This window comes from Manis javanica, chromosome 3 (assembly GCF_040802235.1).
Source record: "Manis javanica isolate MJ-LG chromosome 3, MJ_LKY, whole genome shotgun sequence".
Taxonomy (NCBI): Eukaryota; Metazoa; Chordata; class Mammalia; order Pholidota; family Manidae; genus Manis; species Manis javanica.
In genome coordinates this window covers 215,062,983-215,082,688 of record NC_133158.1, presented here as the reverse complement: position 1 = coordinate 215,082,688, position 19,706 = coordinate 215,062,983, and the positions used below count along the sequence as shown (strand labels likewise).

Sequence of the window (19,706 nt, the reverse complement as noted above, 5' to 3'; positions counted from 1 at the left end):
CTCCTCCCTGCAGAGCAGGAGAACGAGCTCCTCAGAGGTTCCCCAGGGTCAACAGCAGCCCGGCTGGTGCAGCAGGGGAGAAAAAATAGGGAGGAGACCTCAGGAGCACTCTTGGTGTGAGGAAAGTAAGATCCTCAATAAACTGAGGGCGTGTTGGACAGAGCAGAGAAGAGAGGGCCTTTGTACGTGGTACAGCTCTTTGTTTACACTGAAAACAGAAACGTGCCAAACAAATTGCAGGCCCCTGCCCCCTCCTTCCTTCACACAGCGCCCAACTATGCAAACATCCGGGTCCTAAAGGGACATTAAATATTGGTTGATGGCGTCTGACCATCCAGAAGTAATCCAGAAATGTTTGCACAGAGTGCTTGAGAAACTCTGGTTCTAAAAGCGCCGTAAGTCTCATTCCTTAGTTAAAGAAAATAATCAGAACTGCTAAACATTTCCCAAATACTAAGATATTATTGGATCCTAAAATATAAGTACCGATTTGGGGACTTTTTAGATGTCGTTGGCACTTATTTTTTTTTTTGCATAGACAATGAAAGAGATGAGAGTTTTTATGACCAGTTAAGGAACAGTCTTTTTCTCTTAGCACTGATTCCTTTTTCCCTGCCTGCTCCATGAAATGGGGTGTGTGGGAATAGCGTCTTCAGACGTGGCTTGCTCACCGCATCAGCTGTGCGCCCGGTGGAACGTTTCCCTCGCTTGTTACCTGTTCCCATGCACTTAGCAACTGGCTGTAAAAGTAAACTCTGCCTCCCCCGTTTGTACAGAGCAGTGCGAATGGCACTACAAGAACAGCAATGGCACAAAGGGCTTGGGCAGAGGCTGGAGCTCAAGAGCTAACACGTCTGAGTTTGTACCTTGAGATCTGGCCCTGTGTGTCCTTATCTCCGTCCCCGTATCTTCTGAAAAGCGCGACTGAGCTCCTGGCCTGCTTGGCTCCTGTTCCTTTTGAATTGCCCTTTGTCGTTAGAGACTCAACACGAGTGTCGGGAAGATTATGACTCTTCTGGTCGTGTGTGTGTGTGTGTGTGTGTGTGTGTTTGGGGGGTGGGGGGGCTGCTGTTTACTGTGGACTGAATTACTGTTTTTGTATATATGCCTCTCCCCAAATCACGAAACTATCAGCAACTCAACAAACTCATATACTTACTATCCTCAAAACGTAAGCACGTAGCAAAGTGCTTACCGAAGAGTAGGAGAGGAATGGGTGGGGCCTTTTTTTTTTTGCATCTGTGAATGTATGATTTATTCCTGATTGAACCTGCCTGGAGACCCTGGGAAGCCGTGCTCTCAACTCAACCTGTTCTGTTGGGTTTGGGAGACGGTCTGAAACCGGGGATATTTTACTCCTGCTGTATGTTTTGGGTTCTGATCACCCGCCACGTATTACGTCAGTCTTCTCTCTCTATGCTCCCCCCAGGACAGGACGTTATTCCATCCTGTGAGCAACAGCTGCATGGACTGCAGCCCCGCAGAAAAGAAGATCTTCATGGCCAGATGTGACCCTCTGTCTGAAACACAGCAGTGGATTTTTGAACATATAAATATGACTGTTTTAGAAAAATGTAACCACTCTGCCAGCTCCTAGGAAGAAAGGAGGAAAGGACGAGCAATGACCCACAGATCATGAAACCAGACTTGGAGCCGGCACCTGGGTCCGAGGAGTCAGGAGTGACATTTCCCGGGTCCGGGACGCCCGCTCTAAGGATCTGTGAACCCCCTGTCAGAGCAGGTCGTCCTGAAGAGCTTCCTGCATCAGAAGGACTTGGCTAAGGGCCTCACCAGCTGCATCTGAGAACTTGAGACTAGCCATGCCCTTGCTGGCCAAGGGCAAAGATTATTTAGGGACTCTTCAAAACAACTTCTGAGTTGGTAAATCCTAGCATTTCTCAGGTCAAATCCTGCAGTAGTGAGTAGCTATGAATGGATCCTGCTAACTGGGTGGGAGGGGGGTGGAGATGGAGGGCAGTCTGCCCTGGCAGCCTGAGGCTACGCTTGCGCTTGGGTGGGGGGGACTCTGGTGCTGGTCTCCTCCAAATAAAAGGAGACTTAAAGAGGGGTTAAGCAGGTTTAACCCTTCCAAGTGCTGCAGACGATTAGAGTGTGCTCACGCCATCCTGTGGTCCTGTTCTCTCTAACACAAGAGTGTGCCATCTAATGTAAGACTTAACTCATCTGATGAGGAGGACTTCCAATGTTCCCATCCGTGCATTTCATTTCCACGTGCCATTTTCCCTTTAGAGCAGAGGTAACTCACTGTTCAGAGAAGTTCATGCTCCACAGATGAGCTCAAGTCCTGATTCAGAGCCCTTGTATGAATCCAGTTTAAAACAAAAACATAAAACTATACTATTAAGTTACTCCAAAGAGAAAGATTTCACCGAGGCAGCAAAACCATGTAAGATGTAGGAAAGGTATTTCCCCAGATCTATTTTTATTTTTCTTATATTTTTAAAATTTTAAAAGCGTGGCGTTTGCCCAGTCATAATTTTTATGAAGGAAGGAAATCAAGTGAGGTTGATGTAATTTGTTTAGGAGATTCTTAAATCCAAATAAATCTACACTCCAAGTGACGTGTGAAAATGGCTTGGTTCAATCCAATTCTGTTTGATCAGTGCTGGGGACACAGAACTGGTTTTGTTTCCTTTTGGGGTTTTTTTAGTTTTATATTGTTGATATTAATGAAGTTTTTGTTTTCCTTGGAAGCGCATAGAAGGAATTTCCATTAATAAAGTGCTTCTGACACCACTTTCTGTAAATGGAGCAATACTTCCTCCGCGAAGAAAGGAATGATTTAGAAACTAAATGAAACATTTAGACCTTAAAAGGATTTTTTTTTAATTTTCAATAGTAATGGGGGGGGGGCGGGGAATATACCAGGATCAAGGTGGGTCCACAGAGGAAAGAATCATGTTTATTATACATTTCTCAAGTTATTCCAGGTAGAAAAAGGTTTTATTTTGCTTTTATTGTTTTCTTTTAACTTGTTTTTCCTGTTAATAAAAACGTATATCATCTTAGCTATAGAAGCATTGAATGTTAGAACTGGGAAGACTCTTAGAATCTAATCACTTTGTTTTTAAAGATGCACAACAGGAACCCGGAGAGGGTGGTCCTAACTCCTGGTGGGGTGACGGGTCTTCAGCCCCCATGCAGAGCTTCTCCTCCTGAGCTGGGTCACCTCACTGTTACCCAAGGTGGCTCTGGTCATTTCTGTGACCTAACGACATGTTCCGTCACTGCACCTCCCTGGGAATGCCTCCGAGAGCAGCCTTCACATTCAGGAGCTTTCATACACAAAATGCCTTTTGAAAGTCTTCATGATTTTGCTCTCTCCTCAAACTCTAATCGAAATGTCCAGTTTACCTGCCCTGCTAATAGTTGGGGAAGAGTTAGTTATTTTGTTATATTTACCGATTTTTCAAGCATTCTTTTGAAGAGCTTTCCTTTTTAAACTGACAGTCATGCAGATGTTTTTGTGTGCAGGTCAAGGGATCTCAAAGCATTCAAGATGCATATAGTGCAGAAAATCAATAGTGAGAAATTAAGCTGTGTGTTGAGCAATTGCAGAGAGGGAGTGGAGAGGTGTCTCAGGTGCTCAGCAAGCAGCCTGGCTGCAGAATTAGATAAGGCTCTACAAATTCACATCATGTCATCAAATAGTTGACTGCTGTTTACAGCTTCACCAAAGAGCCGACCCCGGGTCCAGCGCCTGGAAAGCCCGGATGTGGATCTGCACCGCAGGTAGGACGCGGTGCTCCTGGGCAGCTAGCCGGGCCGTGTTTCGCACTGTCCCCTGAGAAAGCCAGAAGACTGTGTCCTTCTGCTTTCTTGATCTCAGAGGGCTTGTCTCTTGGATCTAACCTCACCTTTGAGTAAAAGGATGTAATATAAAAAATTAAAATTAGAGATTAGTTTAAGGATCACTTGAGATGCTGAAGCCAAAATTAAAACTTCAAACTGCCAAGCAGTTATTCAATGTGTGCAAAATAAGAACATCCCAATAGAATACAGTGAAGCCCAGAGAACTCCCCCTTAGCAGAAGGGCGTGACCGTCAGTGAGGACATGTACTGAGGCGCTAATGCCGCCCGCGGTCGGGCTCCACGGTCTGAAATCCACCATCGCCCCTGTGCAAAACAGGAAATCCCATATGTTTGTATATTTATTTGGCAAAGAGGACTGAACAGATATCGGCAATAGTCTCTTTCCTGGAAATAACATGCTTCAGAAATTAAGCAGTAGAATAATTTCCTCCCTTTATCAGAATGAGAGGAAAAGTATCACAAAGTTAATCTGGCCTCAGAAATTGCTACTTCTCCATAATAAGAAATGGTTTTGCCAGAAGTTAGAAACGAGTTAATTTTTAAAATCCTCCTTATGTATTCACTGAGACAAAGCTGTGCAGGGAAGCAATTGTGAACTAATGGTGGGATTTCTACCTTGTTCCACAGCTGGATTAATGCCATGGCGATAACAATGTATTGGCTTCAATGTCTGCTGCTATTTAGTTAAAAAGATTAATATGATCACATGACTTTTCAATTCATTATATCAGAGGCCTCAGTGAATAATGCAAGTTCCAGGACTATTTTGTGGATTGATAACGTAGAACTTTATAAATAAGTATGTAACACATAAAAAAATGGATTTATAGTCAATGAAAGAGAGGTACAGGCCCATTCTGTTCATATCTTTCAATACCACACTTGACACCATTTCCATTAGGGGCAATTGTATATACAAGAGGGGAAAAAAACAGTCAAAAATAAATAAAGGGCACATAAATATGTATTTTGTGATTCTTGCCCTCACATGAAAAACTTCCATTTCAATCCTGACTTTCTATCCCAAGAGTTACGGAATCTTTCCTAGGAGTGCATACATCCCACAGCCTTCCGATGCCGCCAGGTCATTTTATTTGGAATTTAGAGTCATCCTAATAATATGTGGTTATTGTGAACACTGATTTATCCCTGGAAACGCCTTTCGTAAAATCTCTGTAGGCTTCCTCCCTTGGCAAGGATATAAAGCTGCAATGCTTTCATACACAGGTGCTGGAAAGAAGGCAGTAAAGGATTTTATATAAACCCTGAGAAGAAACGCCCCAAAGGGAAAATACTTGAACTTGATGGCCTGTGATTCTGGGAGCAGAGATGAATGGTGAGAGGGAACTGCATTTGTAGACGCGGGTGCCGGGAATCCTCTCCGCGCAGCTCAGCGCGCTCTCCCCGTCCACCATCACTCTGGGGTGACACCACACACCACTAGCTGTAATTACAATCCGCTGGAACGGTGGCCGAGAACTGGGGCGTGACACTGCCAGCAGGGGAAGATTGCTCTTTGATTTATGTCCGTGGCCTTTGCTTGCAGAACTGGGAGCTGTTTGCAACTCTATTTGGTAGACTTGACGTTGGCCCAAAGCTAATAAAATTCACAGTCACTCATGTGTCCACTTGATACCCAGGCTGGTGCGTCTGGTACTGGGGCTTCTCAGCAGACAACAGCTCCCGCACACGTCTGATTCCTCACCTCGGAGGAACCGGGGAGCTTTCCTTCTGTCCCCATGCCCACGCTGACCCCCAGCCCTGTCCGCGTCTGCTCAGTCCTCAGAGATGCAGCCCGCATCGGTACAGAGAGGCTGGCTGCGTTTCAGAATCTCACTGTGAGTGTTATGACCTTACATCACTCGCCTTGAGAAGGGACAGTCCTGGTTTACACCCTGTCTGTGTAACTATTAATCCTGCCCCTTTTTACTCTTAAAAATGTTCTAGTATGGATAGCGAACTAGACAGTCACTCTTATCTATAATTGCCCAGCCAGTTTATTTCATAGTTCCTCTAGGGAAAATTAAAATGGCCTTTACTTATTAATGCCTCGAGTCTGCAAGAACTCACCCAGCCTCACCCTTCCCTTCTCTTCCAACAGGATCAAAAGCGAGTTATATTTGAGGACTGTCTGTTGCATTCACACAGTTCTTTGCAAATTGCTTAATGGAAGCTTTTTAATAGAGTTCTTATACCCACCGAAATCATTTGGCTGAAGAAAGACAATTCTAATTTAAATGCTTTTTCATGATTTAAAAATTCATTTGAAATGAACTAAATTATTTTCTAGTTTTCCAAGCTAAAAACAGTACATCCCCACCATTAGCCATATTACTAATTCTCAATATTACAGTATGGAGTAGAGATAGGTAGATGGTGATAGAAAGATGACAGGTGAGACAGATAGATACAGATCAATAGATAGGTGATAGATAGAGGTAGACAAATATTCTATTTGTATTATTGCTTCTGTTTTTTCAAAATGGTTTTACATATATCTCATCCCACCCCTCCACACACCTCCGAGGTATATAATGCTACCATCCTTATGAAGAAATTGAGGGACCCAGGGCCGAGGGGCTTGCCCGATCAAGGCCAGACAGACAGACTGACAGCAAAGCCATGAGGAGAGGTCCAGTCATGTGGGGCCAGGCCTCAGGCCCCACCCCGAGGCGCCTCATACCTCACACCAGGGTTGTCGGTCAGCACAAAACCAAATGAGATATATACTGAGTTACTACCAGAGCGTGTGAACAGTAATTCCCCGGGGCCTCTGTTTTTAACCCCTTGTTAAAACCCTGTGTGTTTTGGTTTTCCCACAGGCTTATTAATGCCAAAGAGAATTCAGGATTTGTACCTCAGAATGAGATTTCTGAGGTACTTTGAAGAAGAGATGGGCTAAAACTATTTGCATAGCCCTGCATGATAAATCCTAAAGTGAATGTTTAACTTGGTGGTTATTAACGGGTTCAGCCTCGGTGGAAAGCACCAGCTTCCAAGCAAAGATATGGAACTTACTTTGTGGTGAGTTCCACGTGAATCTTCTCCCTCTATTCTTATTTCTGTAAAGTTCTGTCCAGGCGCACCTCTTCACCGTCTGAGACCCTCAATGCACTGATGTAAGTTCTCTGTGTGGCAGTTTTCCTCTGCAGGGGCCACTAAACCAGTCTCTGCGTAAGGCTGCTGAGACAGAGAAGCCTGCAAGTGAAGAGATAATGAACTGCTTTGCTCCCCGGCTCACAACGTCTTACCACGGGTTATACAGGGGAATTCTCTGACATGGTGGCTGTCTCTCCAGAGGGTTTCAGCCCCGGGTACATTCACTATGGATTCAGTGAGACTGAGAAGTGACAACATCATGTTTTGGGGGTAAAAGTGTTTATACCTGGCTTTATTCTCCGAGCGGTAGGTCTAGCATTAGAATCCTGTCTGCGCCCAGCAGCCTGCAGGCCCGTCACCCACCTCTGTCTCCACCTCGGCCAGAGCACTGGGAGGAGCTCTTTAGTGCCTCAGTCAGTCACAGCTCACTGCCTACATCTGCGGGAGCAGCAGCCCAGCAGCAGGCCAGTCACATCCTCAAGTAGTTCAGGGTCAGGGGAGGATCCTGGCCACAGGAACTTCCGTTTTCCCCACAGCGGTCTTGCTCACATAGAGGGACCGTGGATTTCTAAAAGAATAGTCCGTTGTGACCCAAAGCTAAACTTACATTGAGAGAAACATAACCCAGAACATTTTATTTCAAAAATCCTCCAGCTTTCATTAGGACAGTGGTTACTAAGCTGTAGCACCTGAAGGGGTTGTTAAAACACAGACCGCTGGGCCACACCCCACCCCGGGGGTTCAGGTTCATTCCCTCCAAGATCAGGTGCGAGAAGTCACATTTCCATCAAGTTGCCGGATGGTCCCGATGGCCTGGGAGCCACACTGGCTCAGATCGATAGTCTCGCCAGTTTTTACAGATCTTACTAAAGGTAGCTTTGTTCATGTTGAATGTGTTTGCGCACTATTTATTATATTTGAAAGCCGTCTGTTAGAAGCGATCAAACCCCACTCACTCAAAATCCACATGAGTGTGACTCAGTCTGGTGAATACAAACAGCCAGAAATAAGTTCCTCTCTGAGAGCTCTTTAAATCAGGACCACAGAGATGGAAGGCCAAGAACAGGCTATATTAAGGTATCCCAGCAGATATGTTTGTTTATTTTTATGTTTTTATTTTTTATTTTTGTATCATTAATATACATTTACATAAGCAACATTGTGGTTACTAGATTCCCCCCATTATCAAGTCCCCCCCACACACCCCATTGCAGTCACTGTCCATCAGTGTAGTAAGATGCTACAGAGTCACTACTTGTCTTCTCTGGGTTGTACTGCCTTCCCCATGACCCCCCCACACACATTATGTGTGCTAATGGTAATGCCCCTTTTTCCCCTTATCCCTCCCGCAAATATATTTTTAATCACTTATATTTCTCAATTAAAGCACAATGAATAAGTCAACACCCCTACCATTAAGTGCCTGGCATTGGGCATTGCAGTAATAATTTACTTATTATTTCTTCCTCTTTAGTGAACTTTATACTACCAAGAACGGTATTAAAAATCAAAAGATGGCATAGTGTGGCTAAATAAGGTAACATTTTTTTTCAAATATCAGCCTGCCTTGCTAAGCCCACGCTTTTTCTCATGTTCTTTCTTGAGAAGAGAAACACACTTTTGGTGGTAAATACCTGGCCGAGCTCAGTTCAAAAACATTGTGCCGATAGGACTGAGCGTGGTTTCTCTCATCTTTGAAAAATGCTGCAGGTTGAAGTCTGTTAAGCGTGACTGTATCTCACTGTATTCAACGGAGTTCAGTGACTTCTTTAGAAATGGCTACAGAAGGTAAAGAAAACCTTAGTATTTCTGCCATGGTAGAACCCTGGTTCTGTTGGATTCGTAATTTTCTTTTTGAAAATAAAGAAAAGATTTTCATTAAAGATTATTTCCCTCCCATCCTCTGTGTTCAAAAATAAATATTAACTGGGAATAGTTTTCCTTTTTTACCTTTTCCATTTACTTAAAACTTAGCCTTGAAGGGCACACACAGTACATATTCCCACTTACCTTTTGTGGGGAAGTTGGGGTTCCCATGGCTGGGATCCTCACTAAACTTAAACCACCTGATGATGTAACTGGCCTGTTGCTAGGCTACTGCTTCCACACCTTTAGACAATAAGCTATTATTGCGCCATATAGAGAGCTCTGCCCAGTGCCCTGGGTGGAGGCAGGGACGCTAGTGCTCAACCTACCGGCGGGAGAACAAGCTGGGTAATAAACCCTTTCGCCCCAAGAACATTCTACTGTCATTTCTTTGGTCACAACGAATCCACAGTGAATTTGTCCAGTGCTGAAACCCACTGGCAAGACACTTTTTTTCAAATACTTTTCTGTGTGCCCACAAGTGTGCGTGTGTACCGTGTATACACTACGGATGGGTGGAATAGACTGTATGGGAAAAGGCATTCTGCTTTCCTAATGCCTGCTATTCAAATTTCTACCACTTAGCAAATTGTTTGTCATGGAATTTGTGTGATCAGGTGCCAATCATCCAAACCACGTGTATTCAGTTTTTGTGGGGAAAAAAGTGCTGGAGATGCAAAAACTCCTTTTAGAGAAAAATCGAGACGGTGCCTCTCACATCAATTGAATAAACTTCTAACGTCAGGACTTCAGGTCCTTGTTAAGGTTAGTAAGCAGCAAAGAATATCTGAAGGCCTAACCAAGCTCCCCCATCCCAGTGAAGAAGGGACAGGACGTGGCAGGGAGATTAGGTTGAGAGAAAAGAGACAGACATGCTCTGCTTTCTTTTCCTTAAGATAGTTTTTGTGAAGGTCCAGGAGGAAGCGGCAGAGACGTGTCAAGAGTGACCGAGGTGTCAAAGAAAGAATCTCACACAATAAATGCTGCCCTTGAAGCAGAGAACCGCGTCCCATTCACACCTGTCCACACGCAGATGGTGAGGGTCAGGCGCACATGCATTTCTGCGCAACCACTTCCAGCCGGAGACAAGCTCAGATGGGTAGTGAATAACTACACAGTCATTCAAATGTTTAAAATAAAACCATCTCAGGGCAGTTCACCAGGTAACAAGTGTCTCTGTCTGAGAAAGGACATGTGGCTGAAGTCCCTTTACTGTGACCGGCAGGAGAGACTTCAGGCGCAGAGGGCTGATGCCCGCGGCTCCCCTGCTCAAATGCACGGGTGGCCGCTGCCTGCGGGGCGGAGGCACCGGGGCTGAAACGGCCGGGAGAGGGGCCGTGGGCCGCCTCGGCACCGGCATCTGAAGACGAGAATCTCCACCACGGGCCCTGAACGCGCGACACGGAGCAGGGCCACTGGCCGGCAGGCTCTCTGAGGAACGGTGCTTCCCTCGTTTCTTTTGCAATCACCCCTATTTCTATCAACCCTGAGTAAACATCTTCCAAAAATGAAGCGCAAACCTCACATCGGTGTTTTTCCTTTGATGACTTGTGGAAGTCGGAGCGTCTCTGCTGTCCGGGGAAAGAAAACTGTTGGGACGGCGGACAGGCCCCTGTTGCCCCGCACCGTCCGCCCTGCGTCCCTTCTCCCAGACACGGGAACGTGCTGCGGCCCTGCGGGCAGGTTGTTCTTCCCTCGGACTCAGCACCCTCTATTTAATCCAATAAGTGTTTGTTGAGTACCAACAAGAGTGAGAACAAGTATAAATAGAGAGAGAGAAAAAAGGAGCCTGGTTAGTTTTCAAAAAATATATATTCCTGCCCCAGCTGCAGCCTTTCTCTCCCATTGGAAACCGGGTGACACTTTACCTCCTGTAAGTCTCCCTTGCAAGACTGTGGTAATGACGAAATATGGTAATGCACAAGACATCGCAGAGAAACTTGCAATAAAATGCAAACGAGAAGTGTTAATATCCAATGAAGATCGATCCTCTAGCAGCTTAGGATTCAGTGAAATGATTCTTAGATAGGGTGACCATCTAACTTTTTGTACAAACCAGATAATATCTGAGAGTGAAATGAAGTATTACTAATAATTTGGGGGGAAAAACAGTTGAAAATGAGGAGGGGTGAAACTGGGTCATTCTCTCCTTAAAGATATGAACAAAAAGATTTGTGGATAAGATGATGTACTAAGACAACACACACAGCTGATACTTAGGGGGCGTGGGGAGGAAAGAACTTTTACTCTCTCAGGTTGAGCACAGAAGGCCTGCAAATTAAATTGATGAAAGACAGAGTAGCAAGAGAAAACAGTTACAATTCTGTCCTTACACTTCGGAGTTCACAAAGAAATGTGACTCAAAGAGACAACTAGAATTTGGGACTCATATGTTATCTAAAAAAAGGGAAGGAGAAGGGCAGAAGGACATTTCTGGAAAAACAAATACTTCTTAGAAGGGGAGTAAGGGAGAAAGGCGGCCTATAGAGAGACAGGTGACTTTGGAAACATAAATGGGCCGGAGAACAGAAAGGAAATATGATCAATTGTGACAATATCTCAGGGTGTTGTGTTGACTTCTTATCCCCAAGAGGCGAAGATTAAAATTTTTTCATTTCCCATCCGCACCTCATGGGTGGGGATTTATGATAATTTAGTTCTATTAAGTTCTTTTGGGAGGCTTGGCTTTCAGGCAGATAAACAATTTCAGGTACTCAGATGGCTTAGCTCAAATTAATTCTTAGGCCAAACTGGCACATTTTGGGGGAGGGAAGGAAGGGACCCATAAGCTGATCCCCTCAGAGTTCACAAAGTGGATTCAGGGTTAATTACTTAGTTTCTCTTACAGGCAAGTTGTTTGACATCATGTGGGATATGTGGTTCTGTTTGCCATTTTTAAGTTTGAGCATGAAGCTTTACCTAAAATAAAATTGTTCACATGCTGTTACAGCTAGATTACAATATCTAGGCTATTCACTGCTTGAAAATGGCCCTAAAATCTTTATTCATCAAATTCGAGTATCAAAATAACAGCATAAAAACCCAGCTTAATTTAGAGAATTTAACTAAAAATCCTTTCAAATAGGTCCTTTAAAAAGGAAATATAATCTTCTCCTCTGTTTTGATATACAATTGTATATACTTAATTCAAAAGGAAAGTAGAACTTCTAAAACACCTGAACTATTAAATACCTCCCACAATATTAAAATTGCTATTTTGTTGTTTGCTTTATGTAGATTGCCCACAGAATTCTGTTTTACTCCATGAAGGAGGATTTTGGAAGGAGGCTGCTGTAGAGAATTTAGCAATAAAACAAAATGATGAAGCAGGCATTATGTTTCTATTGCCGCCTTACTTCCTGGTTTTGCAAGGCACCAGGGGTCGTTTCTCTGTCAACGCGCGCTAACAATGCCTGATAGCTTGGCCTGGTAAACGTGCTCCACCTTCAGAAAGTGGGGTGAGCCACGGTGGTTCAATTTACTGCGTCCTGAGGCAAATGAAATTGGGGAAAGGCTCCCATGAAATGAGGCTGTTTTCCACAGGATTTGTTCCTAATAAGCTACATGGCAGCCCCAGCAAAAATGAGACAGTAAATCATCTGATTTATACCAACCAAGCAAAACAAAACAGAACAGAAACAAATGTAAGTCTCCTAAATGCTGTCCCACAGCCATGGGCCGGACAGACATCAGCTTATCCAAAACGCGTGTATATCAGAAGCTTACAAGTCTGTCAATGAATGGGTGGATGGCATGAGTAACACCTGCTTCTCTGTCCAGCACTCAGTATTTCCCAGGATGACCTTGAAAATAGAGAGGGAGAGAAAGAGACAGAGCATCAGAGAGACTGAGAAGGGGAGAAAAGTAAATGAGCGGAAACCCCACGCTAACGTATCAGAAACATGCCTTACTGGGTATGTTGATTGGTGTGGTGAGTTGTTTTATAACTGCTGCTCCAAGAAGAACAATAAGGCACAAAATACACCCGGCTTGGCAGTGGGGGAAAAACAGTCTGTGTGGAAGAGCACACGCCCTGTCCACACGCCTCTCTGGGAGTCTGGGCTGCTGGGACTCGGCCCCGTGCTGCTCTTTCTAAACAGCCACGGTGACGATACTCCTTGGGGAGCTTCAGTAGTTGGAGAAAGGAATCTCAGGGACACTGAAAAGGACCCAGGATGAGCTGGTGGGTTCACAGACTATGCCTGGGGCTCTATTTACTGATGGAAAAGGCAACGTAGATGGGTTACACGGAGCTCCTTGAGGGAGAGGCCCGTGCCCAGGGCTGGGGCCTCGGTACAGCCAGGGCAGCAGGTGCCCACTGTGCCAGGCTCTCCGCCTCCTCACCGCTGACGGAGTGAGCGCGACCCTCTCCGGGGGAGGGGAGGCAGAGGAGCGTCAGCGGGCGCCATGCAAGGCTGTCTACCCCATAAATTCACTTCTTTCCATTTGTAAGCAGGAATCTGGTTTGAAAGCGTCCGGGTAGTGACATTATTTCTAAACCTAATCAAGCCACAGGGAATGCATGAAACTGAGAGAGGAGGCGAGTCTCAGTAAACACTGGGCTCTGACAGTCAGATGAGGTTTCAGGTGACTGAAGGCGGCTTGCTGGCCGCTCTTGGCCCGCAAGCGGCGCCTCCCTTTGCTTGGAGCGCCGAGTCACACAGACGGCCACTAGCCGAGAGCCGCGGGCGCAGTGACCGCTTTCCTAATCCGGACTGTTTTGACCTGATGCGCATTAATATTCTTAAACTTCTTCAGGGCACGTTGCTCCTGAGCAACTGTGCTTATTCTTCTGAACCACAGAGCAGCACAGCTTCCTGTACACACAGCAAAGCTGTTTTCGTTTTTGTCTCTAATTCCTCAGGCCACTAATTCTAATTTCATGGAAGTCCAACTTCAATTAGCCATATAGCCATATTGGCAAATGACCTAATATCTGTGATTCAGGATATTCATTCTCAATGCGTACTGGACTCAGACATCCTTTATGAATTCTCTGATTTCACAATAACCGGACAGTAAAGAAGGGATCTTTGTTAAATGATAAGAATTTAATCTAGGGAGCATGCAACATATGTTCCCCCACTTACAGGGCTGGGATAAGAGTGACCCTTGGCAATGTTACAGTGAACAAAGTAAATAACTTTATCTACACATCCTATGAAAATGAGATGATGAATTTTAGGGAATCCATAGGTATTACCAGTGGCTGGCAGTGTATTGATCCTATCAGCTATTGATTCCACAAACATTCATTGAGTGCTTGAATGGTAGACACTGCTCGTACAAATTCTCATAACCTATAACCATGTTTCACGGCAAAGCTTTCTCCTGCAAAGCTGTTTACATATGGAACTCACAGAGAAGCTAGTCAAATACTCCACAAACCTTGCCAGCAGCTGAAAATCTGCTTATCGGATTACAAACGCCCAGCCAGATGTAGTGGTTATAAGAAAACCATTCTTAATAGCAATCATACTTTCCTTTACTATTGCTTTTAATAGATGGCTGGAGACTTCTCAAAGAATAAGGTGGAGAGAAAAGGAAGGAAGATACTGAATACTTTTGAGACTCTAATAAAATAAATATCTGGTCTGTTCAGCAGAGGAAGGAAAGTGGGATTCCGCGTCCTAAGGAGTGGGAGCATCTCCTTGCCTGCCTTCCCCTCCATATCCCTCTGGCCCAACCCATGGATAGGCCAGTGTGGTTTGCCTTGAAATCTGGCAAGGAAGCAGGTTTCACCTCCTTGTTGGGTCCAATTTTGTGCACCTTGATCCATTAGGTTTGCACAATTAATTTGTTAGTAACATGTAAAGCCCCATGGTTTCTACTGTGTGAATTAAAGGAATCTGAATTTTTTCCTGGAATAGCCTCATTCTCATTCACTTGAACTCTGATACTGTTTCTCAATAGCATGAGAAAGGGGTGCAGCCACAGTGGTCCTGAGAACCCAGGGGACCCTGATTCTGCCTGCAGGAGACCCCCAGGTGCCATCTGTCACTGTCACACACGGTGCAAAGACAGAGGCCATAGGGAATTCCTCGTGAATTTAGTCCCCAGCCCCTCCTTCCTTCACCTCTGGGGTCCTCTGGTCTCCACTGGTGGAACAGAGGGATACAGGCAGGTGAAGGGCTTTCCACCCAGGGAAGTGGGGAGGGAACAGCTCACAGCCAGTGGAAAACAGGACACTTCCTCTGTCCAGAATGGCGGTAAGAAAAGCAAGCCAGCAAAGAATAGTTCAACTCAGGCAAATGCTTTTGATCAAGCCAAATTCAAACTCTTACTTATCAGATGTTAACTAACTAGGGGCAATGGCTCTACCAACATTAGGCAGGCCCCCATTTTTCATTCTCCGGCTTCAAATTCCTCTTCAAAAAGATAGAGGGCAAGCATATAAATAGTTCACTGATACCTTCCCACCTGGCAGGAAATGTACCAGCAGCACCCACATCAGAAATGGGGGACTATTATCCCAATTGCCAGCTTTCACCAATCTGGTAAGTAAGGGGCCTGGGTCCATCTTTATAGGCAGTTAAACTGTGCTGGGCCTGAGAAATACGCCTGTGCGGCTGCTTTACAGTAAACAAAGGATGCTGCCAGATAACAAGACCACTGCAAAAATGAACATTAGAGCCCAAAGGAGACTGGAGTTGTAGGATCCCAGAAGCCATCCCTGGCAAGAGAGATACCTGTTAAAAGAGAGTGATGGTTATTAAAAGAGCAATAAGCCACTGCAGATACATTTAAAGTACTCCACAATCAATTTCGAGACAACTAACATTGCCTGAAATTGAGCACAATAAGATAACTAAAAACTACAATTCGGCTTTATCATCAGAGAGTCACAGCCCAAGGGAAGGAGCTTCGTGAACTACAAACTCCGTTTGAGTTTTGTACCGAAGCCTTGCAATGAACTTCCCATTATCAGAAGCGAACTAGGTACAAAAGGGACTTTGGAGGCGGACACTGGCCTGGGCGGTGGCAGAGTTCGCTGGGCTAGACCTTGGGCTTCCTAAAAAGCATACGGCTTCGTCTTGCAACCACTTGCCAGTCAATCATATACCCAGTTAGGCTAAAACCGAAGGAAGTTAAGGGAGAGCACGAATCTGACTCAGAGCGCCAAGGGCCTGACGGAGAAGAGAAATAGCCAAAGGATTCCAGAAGGCCCAGCTCTGCGCAGCGGCCAGAGGAGGGGTGGTTGTCCGTGGGAAGCATCCACCGCGTAAGCGACAGTCAGAGTCGTCGCAGGGCTGAACGGGGGGCACAAGCCAAGTGAATGAAGGGCAGAGAAATGCAAACTTCATGTCTGTGATGGGAAGAGCTTCCACGGAGCGAACCATCTCAGGGGACCACAGGACAGGGGGCTTTCCAAGGCCTTCTTCACCAAGAAGCAAAGGAGCGTTTTCCAGCATTTTTCTCCTGTTCTCTGGATCGGAAAAGCCCCTCATACAAGAGCTGGGTTCTATTTCGGGGGGAAGTAACTGTCTAAAATTCCTCTCAGAGAAGGAAGGCTCTATGGTGGGAATGAACACGGGAGCTATTTTTAGAGGAAGTGGGGTAGAAGCAGAACGCGTGGGGACCGGGCAGGTCACCTGGCCCCTTCGGGAGGCGGCGGCAGGCCCGTGACTGGCAGCCGGCCGGCGGCCTCCTGTGTGCAGAGCAAGGCCCCGGGGTCTTCCTGAGATCAGCGTGGCCTGGCTTTTCCTGGCAGCAGCTTCGTCCACGGTGTCCTGCCACGTGGCTCCATTCTGTCCTTAAGCTAAGAATTCTCTAGAACTACAGTGAGCTCCTCTTCCTAGTCGCTCCTATGTTCCACCAGCAGAGTGGGGCTCGGACTACGAGCTGGGCCTCCAGCCATCTCGGTCCACATCCCAGCTCTGAGCTCTGATGTGGGATCCGGCCAAGGATGCAGCTCTGCAGGGACCCAAGTCCTCAGCTGCCCGTGAAGCAACGATCCACCTCCGGCAGCCAGGGATTGATTATGGGGATTACATTGGAAAACGTAAGGAAAGGGACTTACAGGAGGGGCGTTAGAGAGCTGAGAGAGTCCAGAGCAGAACTGGGTGAGGAAACGGGTGGGAATTAAGGGAGGTGGGTCGCTGCAAGCCGTGGCCGAGGTCATGGCCGAGGTTTCACATGAATGGCACCCTGCGAGGCCGTCGCACCAGGCACTGCTGGCCTCTGCTGCCTCCAGTCCTCTGTGCTGAGCCCTCGTGAAGGGATTGCAAGAGATCCCTCCCTCTTGTTTCTCTCACTAAAAGTTCAAAGTCCCCGCTGGGAGCACCAGATGGGCTAAGTGTCGGTCACATGCCTCTACCGCAGATTCGGGGACCAGAGACGGGATGTCCCTGATTCTCCTCATCTTTAGTGGAAGGCAGGGCTCAGTCCTGTGGAGAGTCACCTAAGGAAGGATTTTTTCCAGATTAGGAGGCATGCTTGAATGCTGGGAAGACAGAAAAAGGACAAACATCTATTCCAGTTCACCTCTTTGCCCAATTTTGCCTAGATTCTTCTACCTCTAATTAATTTTCAAAAAATAGTTCCTACCTAACAAAACACAGCTACCCTAATGTAGTTAAAAAGTCACAAACCCTCTCGCAAAAGGAAGACGGAACCTCTGCTCTCATCAACTCAAACCCAGGCTCTCATAAGGACGTCAGCCCCTCCCGTTGTATCGTGATCCCGTCTCAGTATCCAGACACCAGAGAAAAATTGTGACATGAAAAGCTCTGCCTCTACAGCGCTGGGAAGGGAAGCACACAAGTCCCTGTCTAACCCAAATCCAGCAGGCTCTGGGTTCAGAGGTGACAGGTCAGAGATCAAGAGATGTTACGTGTACGTTTCACAGCAAAGAAGGAAACGCAGGTAGAAAGGAAACCTGTGGTCATTACATCAGCAGATGGTCATCAGGCCATGGCTAATATCTCCTTTCCTCCCGAATAGCCCATTTGCTGTTCAGGTCCTTTTCCTGGTAAGGTCACCCAAACCTCTGTTCCTGAGGGACCTGGGTCCTCGGGGGGCCCGCGTGGAGTTGCACAAGCTCTGTGTTCAGCATCGCCTCTGGCTATGGCGGCCCGCTTTCACCTTGGTCCACAGGCTGTCAGCCAGGGAACACCAAAGTCCTCTGTCCCAACAGCACAGGCAGGTAAGGATGGTCCACGGGTCATCTCAATTTCCCATTCAGTGGGGCCAGTTTTGTTTACTGGCAGACACATTCGTCCTTCCAGGACTAACAGATCTGACCAACAGCACCCAGGGTCATAGGAAAGGAGCAAAAATTTTGAATTGATCGTGAAGTGTAATTATTTGTATTTCTTGATTCTGACATCCATGTATTCTAACCGGGAACAGCCCCCATAGCTTGGTAAGAGCACAGAGTCCAAAGCCTGCGTGGAGTGCCTGGCAAGGTGTTCTGTCCTAGCAGGCGCTGTAAGTGAGCCGTCGGTAGGCCTTCTAACAAAGCTGGCTGCCTCTGGATGGCAGGGGCACGTAAAGATCCCTGTGGCAGCAAGTAACTGAGTGCGAGCCCATCGACTCTGTTAATTCACTGGGAAGTGACTCCTTGGCCCAAGCAGCTGTGTGGGATGCCACACAGAAGATCTCAGTGAGTCCATGATCGTCAGGAGCCCAGGCAGCAGTCAAGCAGTAACCATTGATGGGGGCGTGTAAAACCTTGTATCAGGCTGGTCTCCCTCCCAGACTTAACAAGCAGCAGACAGTGCTGCCCAGAGGCCCTCCCAGAGGAAGAAGTGCCTTCCTCACTGAAGGCCGGGCTGCTGAGGCTGTGACTGCACTCCCAGCTCACACGGCCCCGCACGAGGGCCGAGCACCAGTCACTCACAGGGAGCCTTCGCGGGGCTGGCCATGTCTGCTTGGTCATAAAACAGGCTTTGGGAGCTTACAAGGATGAAATGGGATAAGAATTTGAAGCCGTTAGTCCAGAGTGTGTCATAGAATAAAACCCCTAATCCCAGATTTCATTGTCACCAAGATACATTTTTAAGTAAGAATCAATGTTTGGGCAAACCAATGAAATTAAATATAGGTATGTACTTAATAAATTAGAGGACTGAATAAATACATTCACAAGTACATATTCAGCATCTTGTTAGCATTGAAATTATGAAAAATAACACATATCTAGGCTATCAAACAAGATAATAAAATTCTAAGCATTTCTCTATAAAAATACTTTGTACATGGATCCTTTCTGCTGAAAAATTCACCTGCCTAGTCCAACAGGTCACCAGGATTCTGTCTCTCCTCCCAAACCACCTCACTTTATGCAACTGTGTACATTTAGCAGAGCCCAGCTGGGGCTTTGAAAGAGAAGCTGTCAACAGAGGTCACAGAGCAATACCTGGAGGAGTCGGACTCGGAGTCTCATCTGTAAGGTCCCCGCTGTCTGACAGCGCCATCACGCACTACATCTCTAGGTCGTCGTCACCAGATGTCATTTCTCAAACACTAATATAATTATCAGGGAAAAATGAGCACGGGAGACATCTGGAGACACTCAGAAACCTGAAGGTGAGAGACTGCTTGTCACACCTCCTCCTACGTGATACATTCTAGACTGAAGCTTTGGAGCCTCTCTTACAGCTAAAGTGTTTTTCAATCACAATTTCCCCTTTAAAAATGATCCAGTTTTTAAATAAGTGAATATTTAATTAATTTTTCAGAGGTATCTAAAGTGTGCAGTTTCTGAATTGATGAAAGAGTAAAAACTTTTCAGTTTTTCTAAAGCTATAAATCTCACTGAATTCAAATGAAATGCTATAAAATGTTAATGGGTAGACAATCTAAAGGATATTTGAAAGTAGAGTTCAATGTTAGTGACATCTAGAGGACCCTGGACTAAGACATCAATGAGTATTTGGTTAATTTCACATGACAAATTAAAAATC

The 19,706-nt window shown here is 45.9% G+C and overlaps 1 protein-coding gene and 1 long non-coding RNA gene across 6 annotated transcripts in view; one reads left to right on the top strand and one right to left on the bottom strand.

Moving 5' to 3' along the window:
- The window catches only part of GALNTL6 (polypeptide N-acetylgalactosaminyltransferase like 6), a 930,232-nt gene extending 927,475 nt beyond the window's left edge, over positions 1–2,757 (top strand). For all 3 annotated transcript variants that reach the window (XM_073232816.1, XM_036998902.2, XM_073232817.1), the window contains one exon: positions 1,430–2,757. In XM_073232816.1, coding sequence (XP_073088917.1) covers positions 1,430–1,597 — 168 coding nt within the window. In that variant the 3' untranslated portion in view covers positions 1,598–2,757. The remainder of the gene's footprint in view (positions 1–1,429) is intronic.
- The window catches only part of LOC118968471 (uncharacterized), a 168,402-nt gene that overhangs the window by 118,059 nt on the left and 30,637 nt on the right, over positions 1–19,706 (bottom strand). The window contains exons 1-3 of one of the 3 annotated variants that reach the window (XR_012129678.1): positions 8,944–9,012; positions 8,568–8,712; positions 6,853–7,032 (exon numbers count right to left, since the gene is read on the bottom strand). This is a non-coding gene — a long non-coding RNA (uncharacterized lncRNA). Of the gene's footprint in view, positions 1–6,852; positions 7,033–8,567; positions 8,713–8,943; positions 9,013–19,706 lie in introns of those variants that run through there. The other 2 variants (XR_012129680.1, XR_012129679.1) reach the window with 2 other exon arrangements.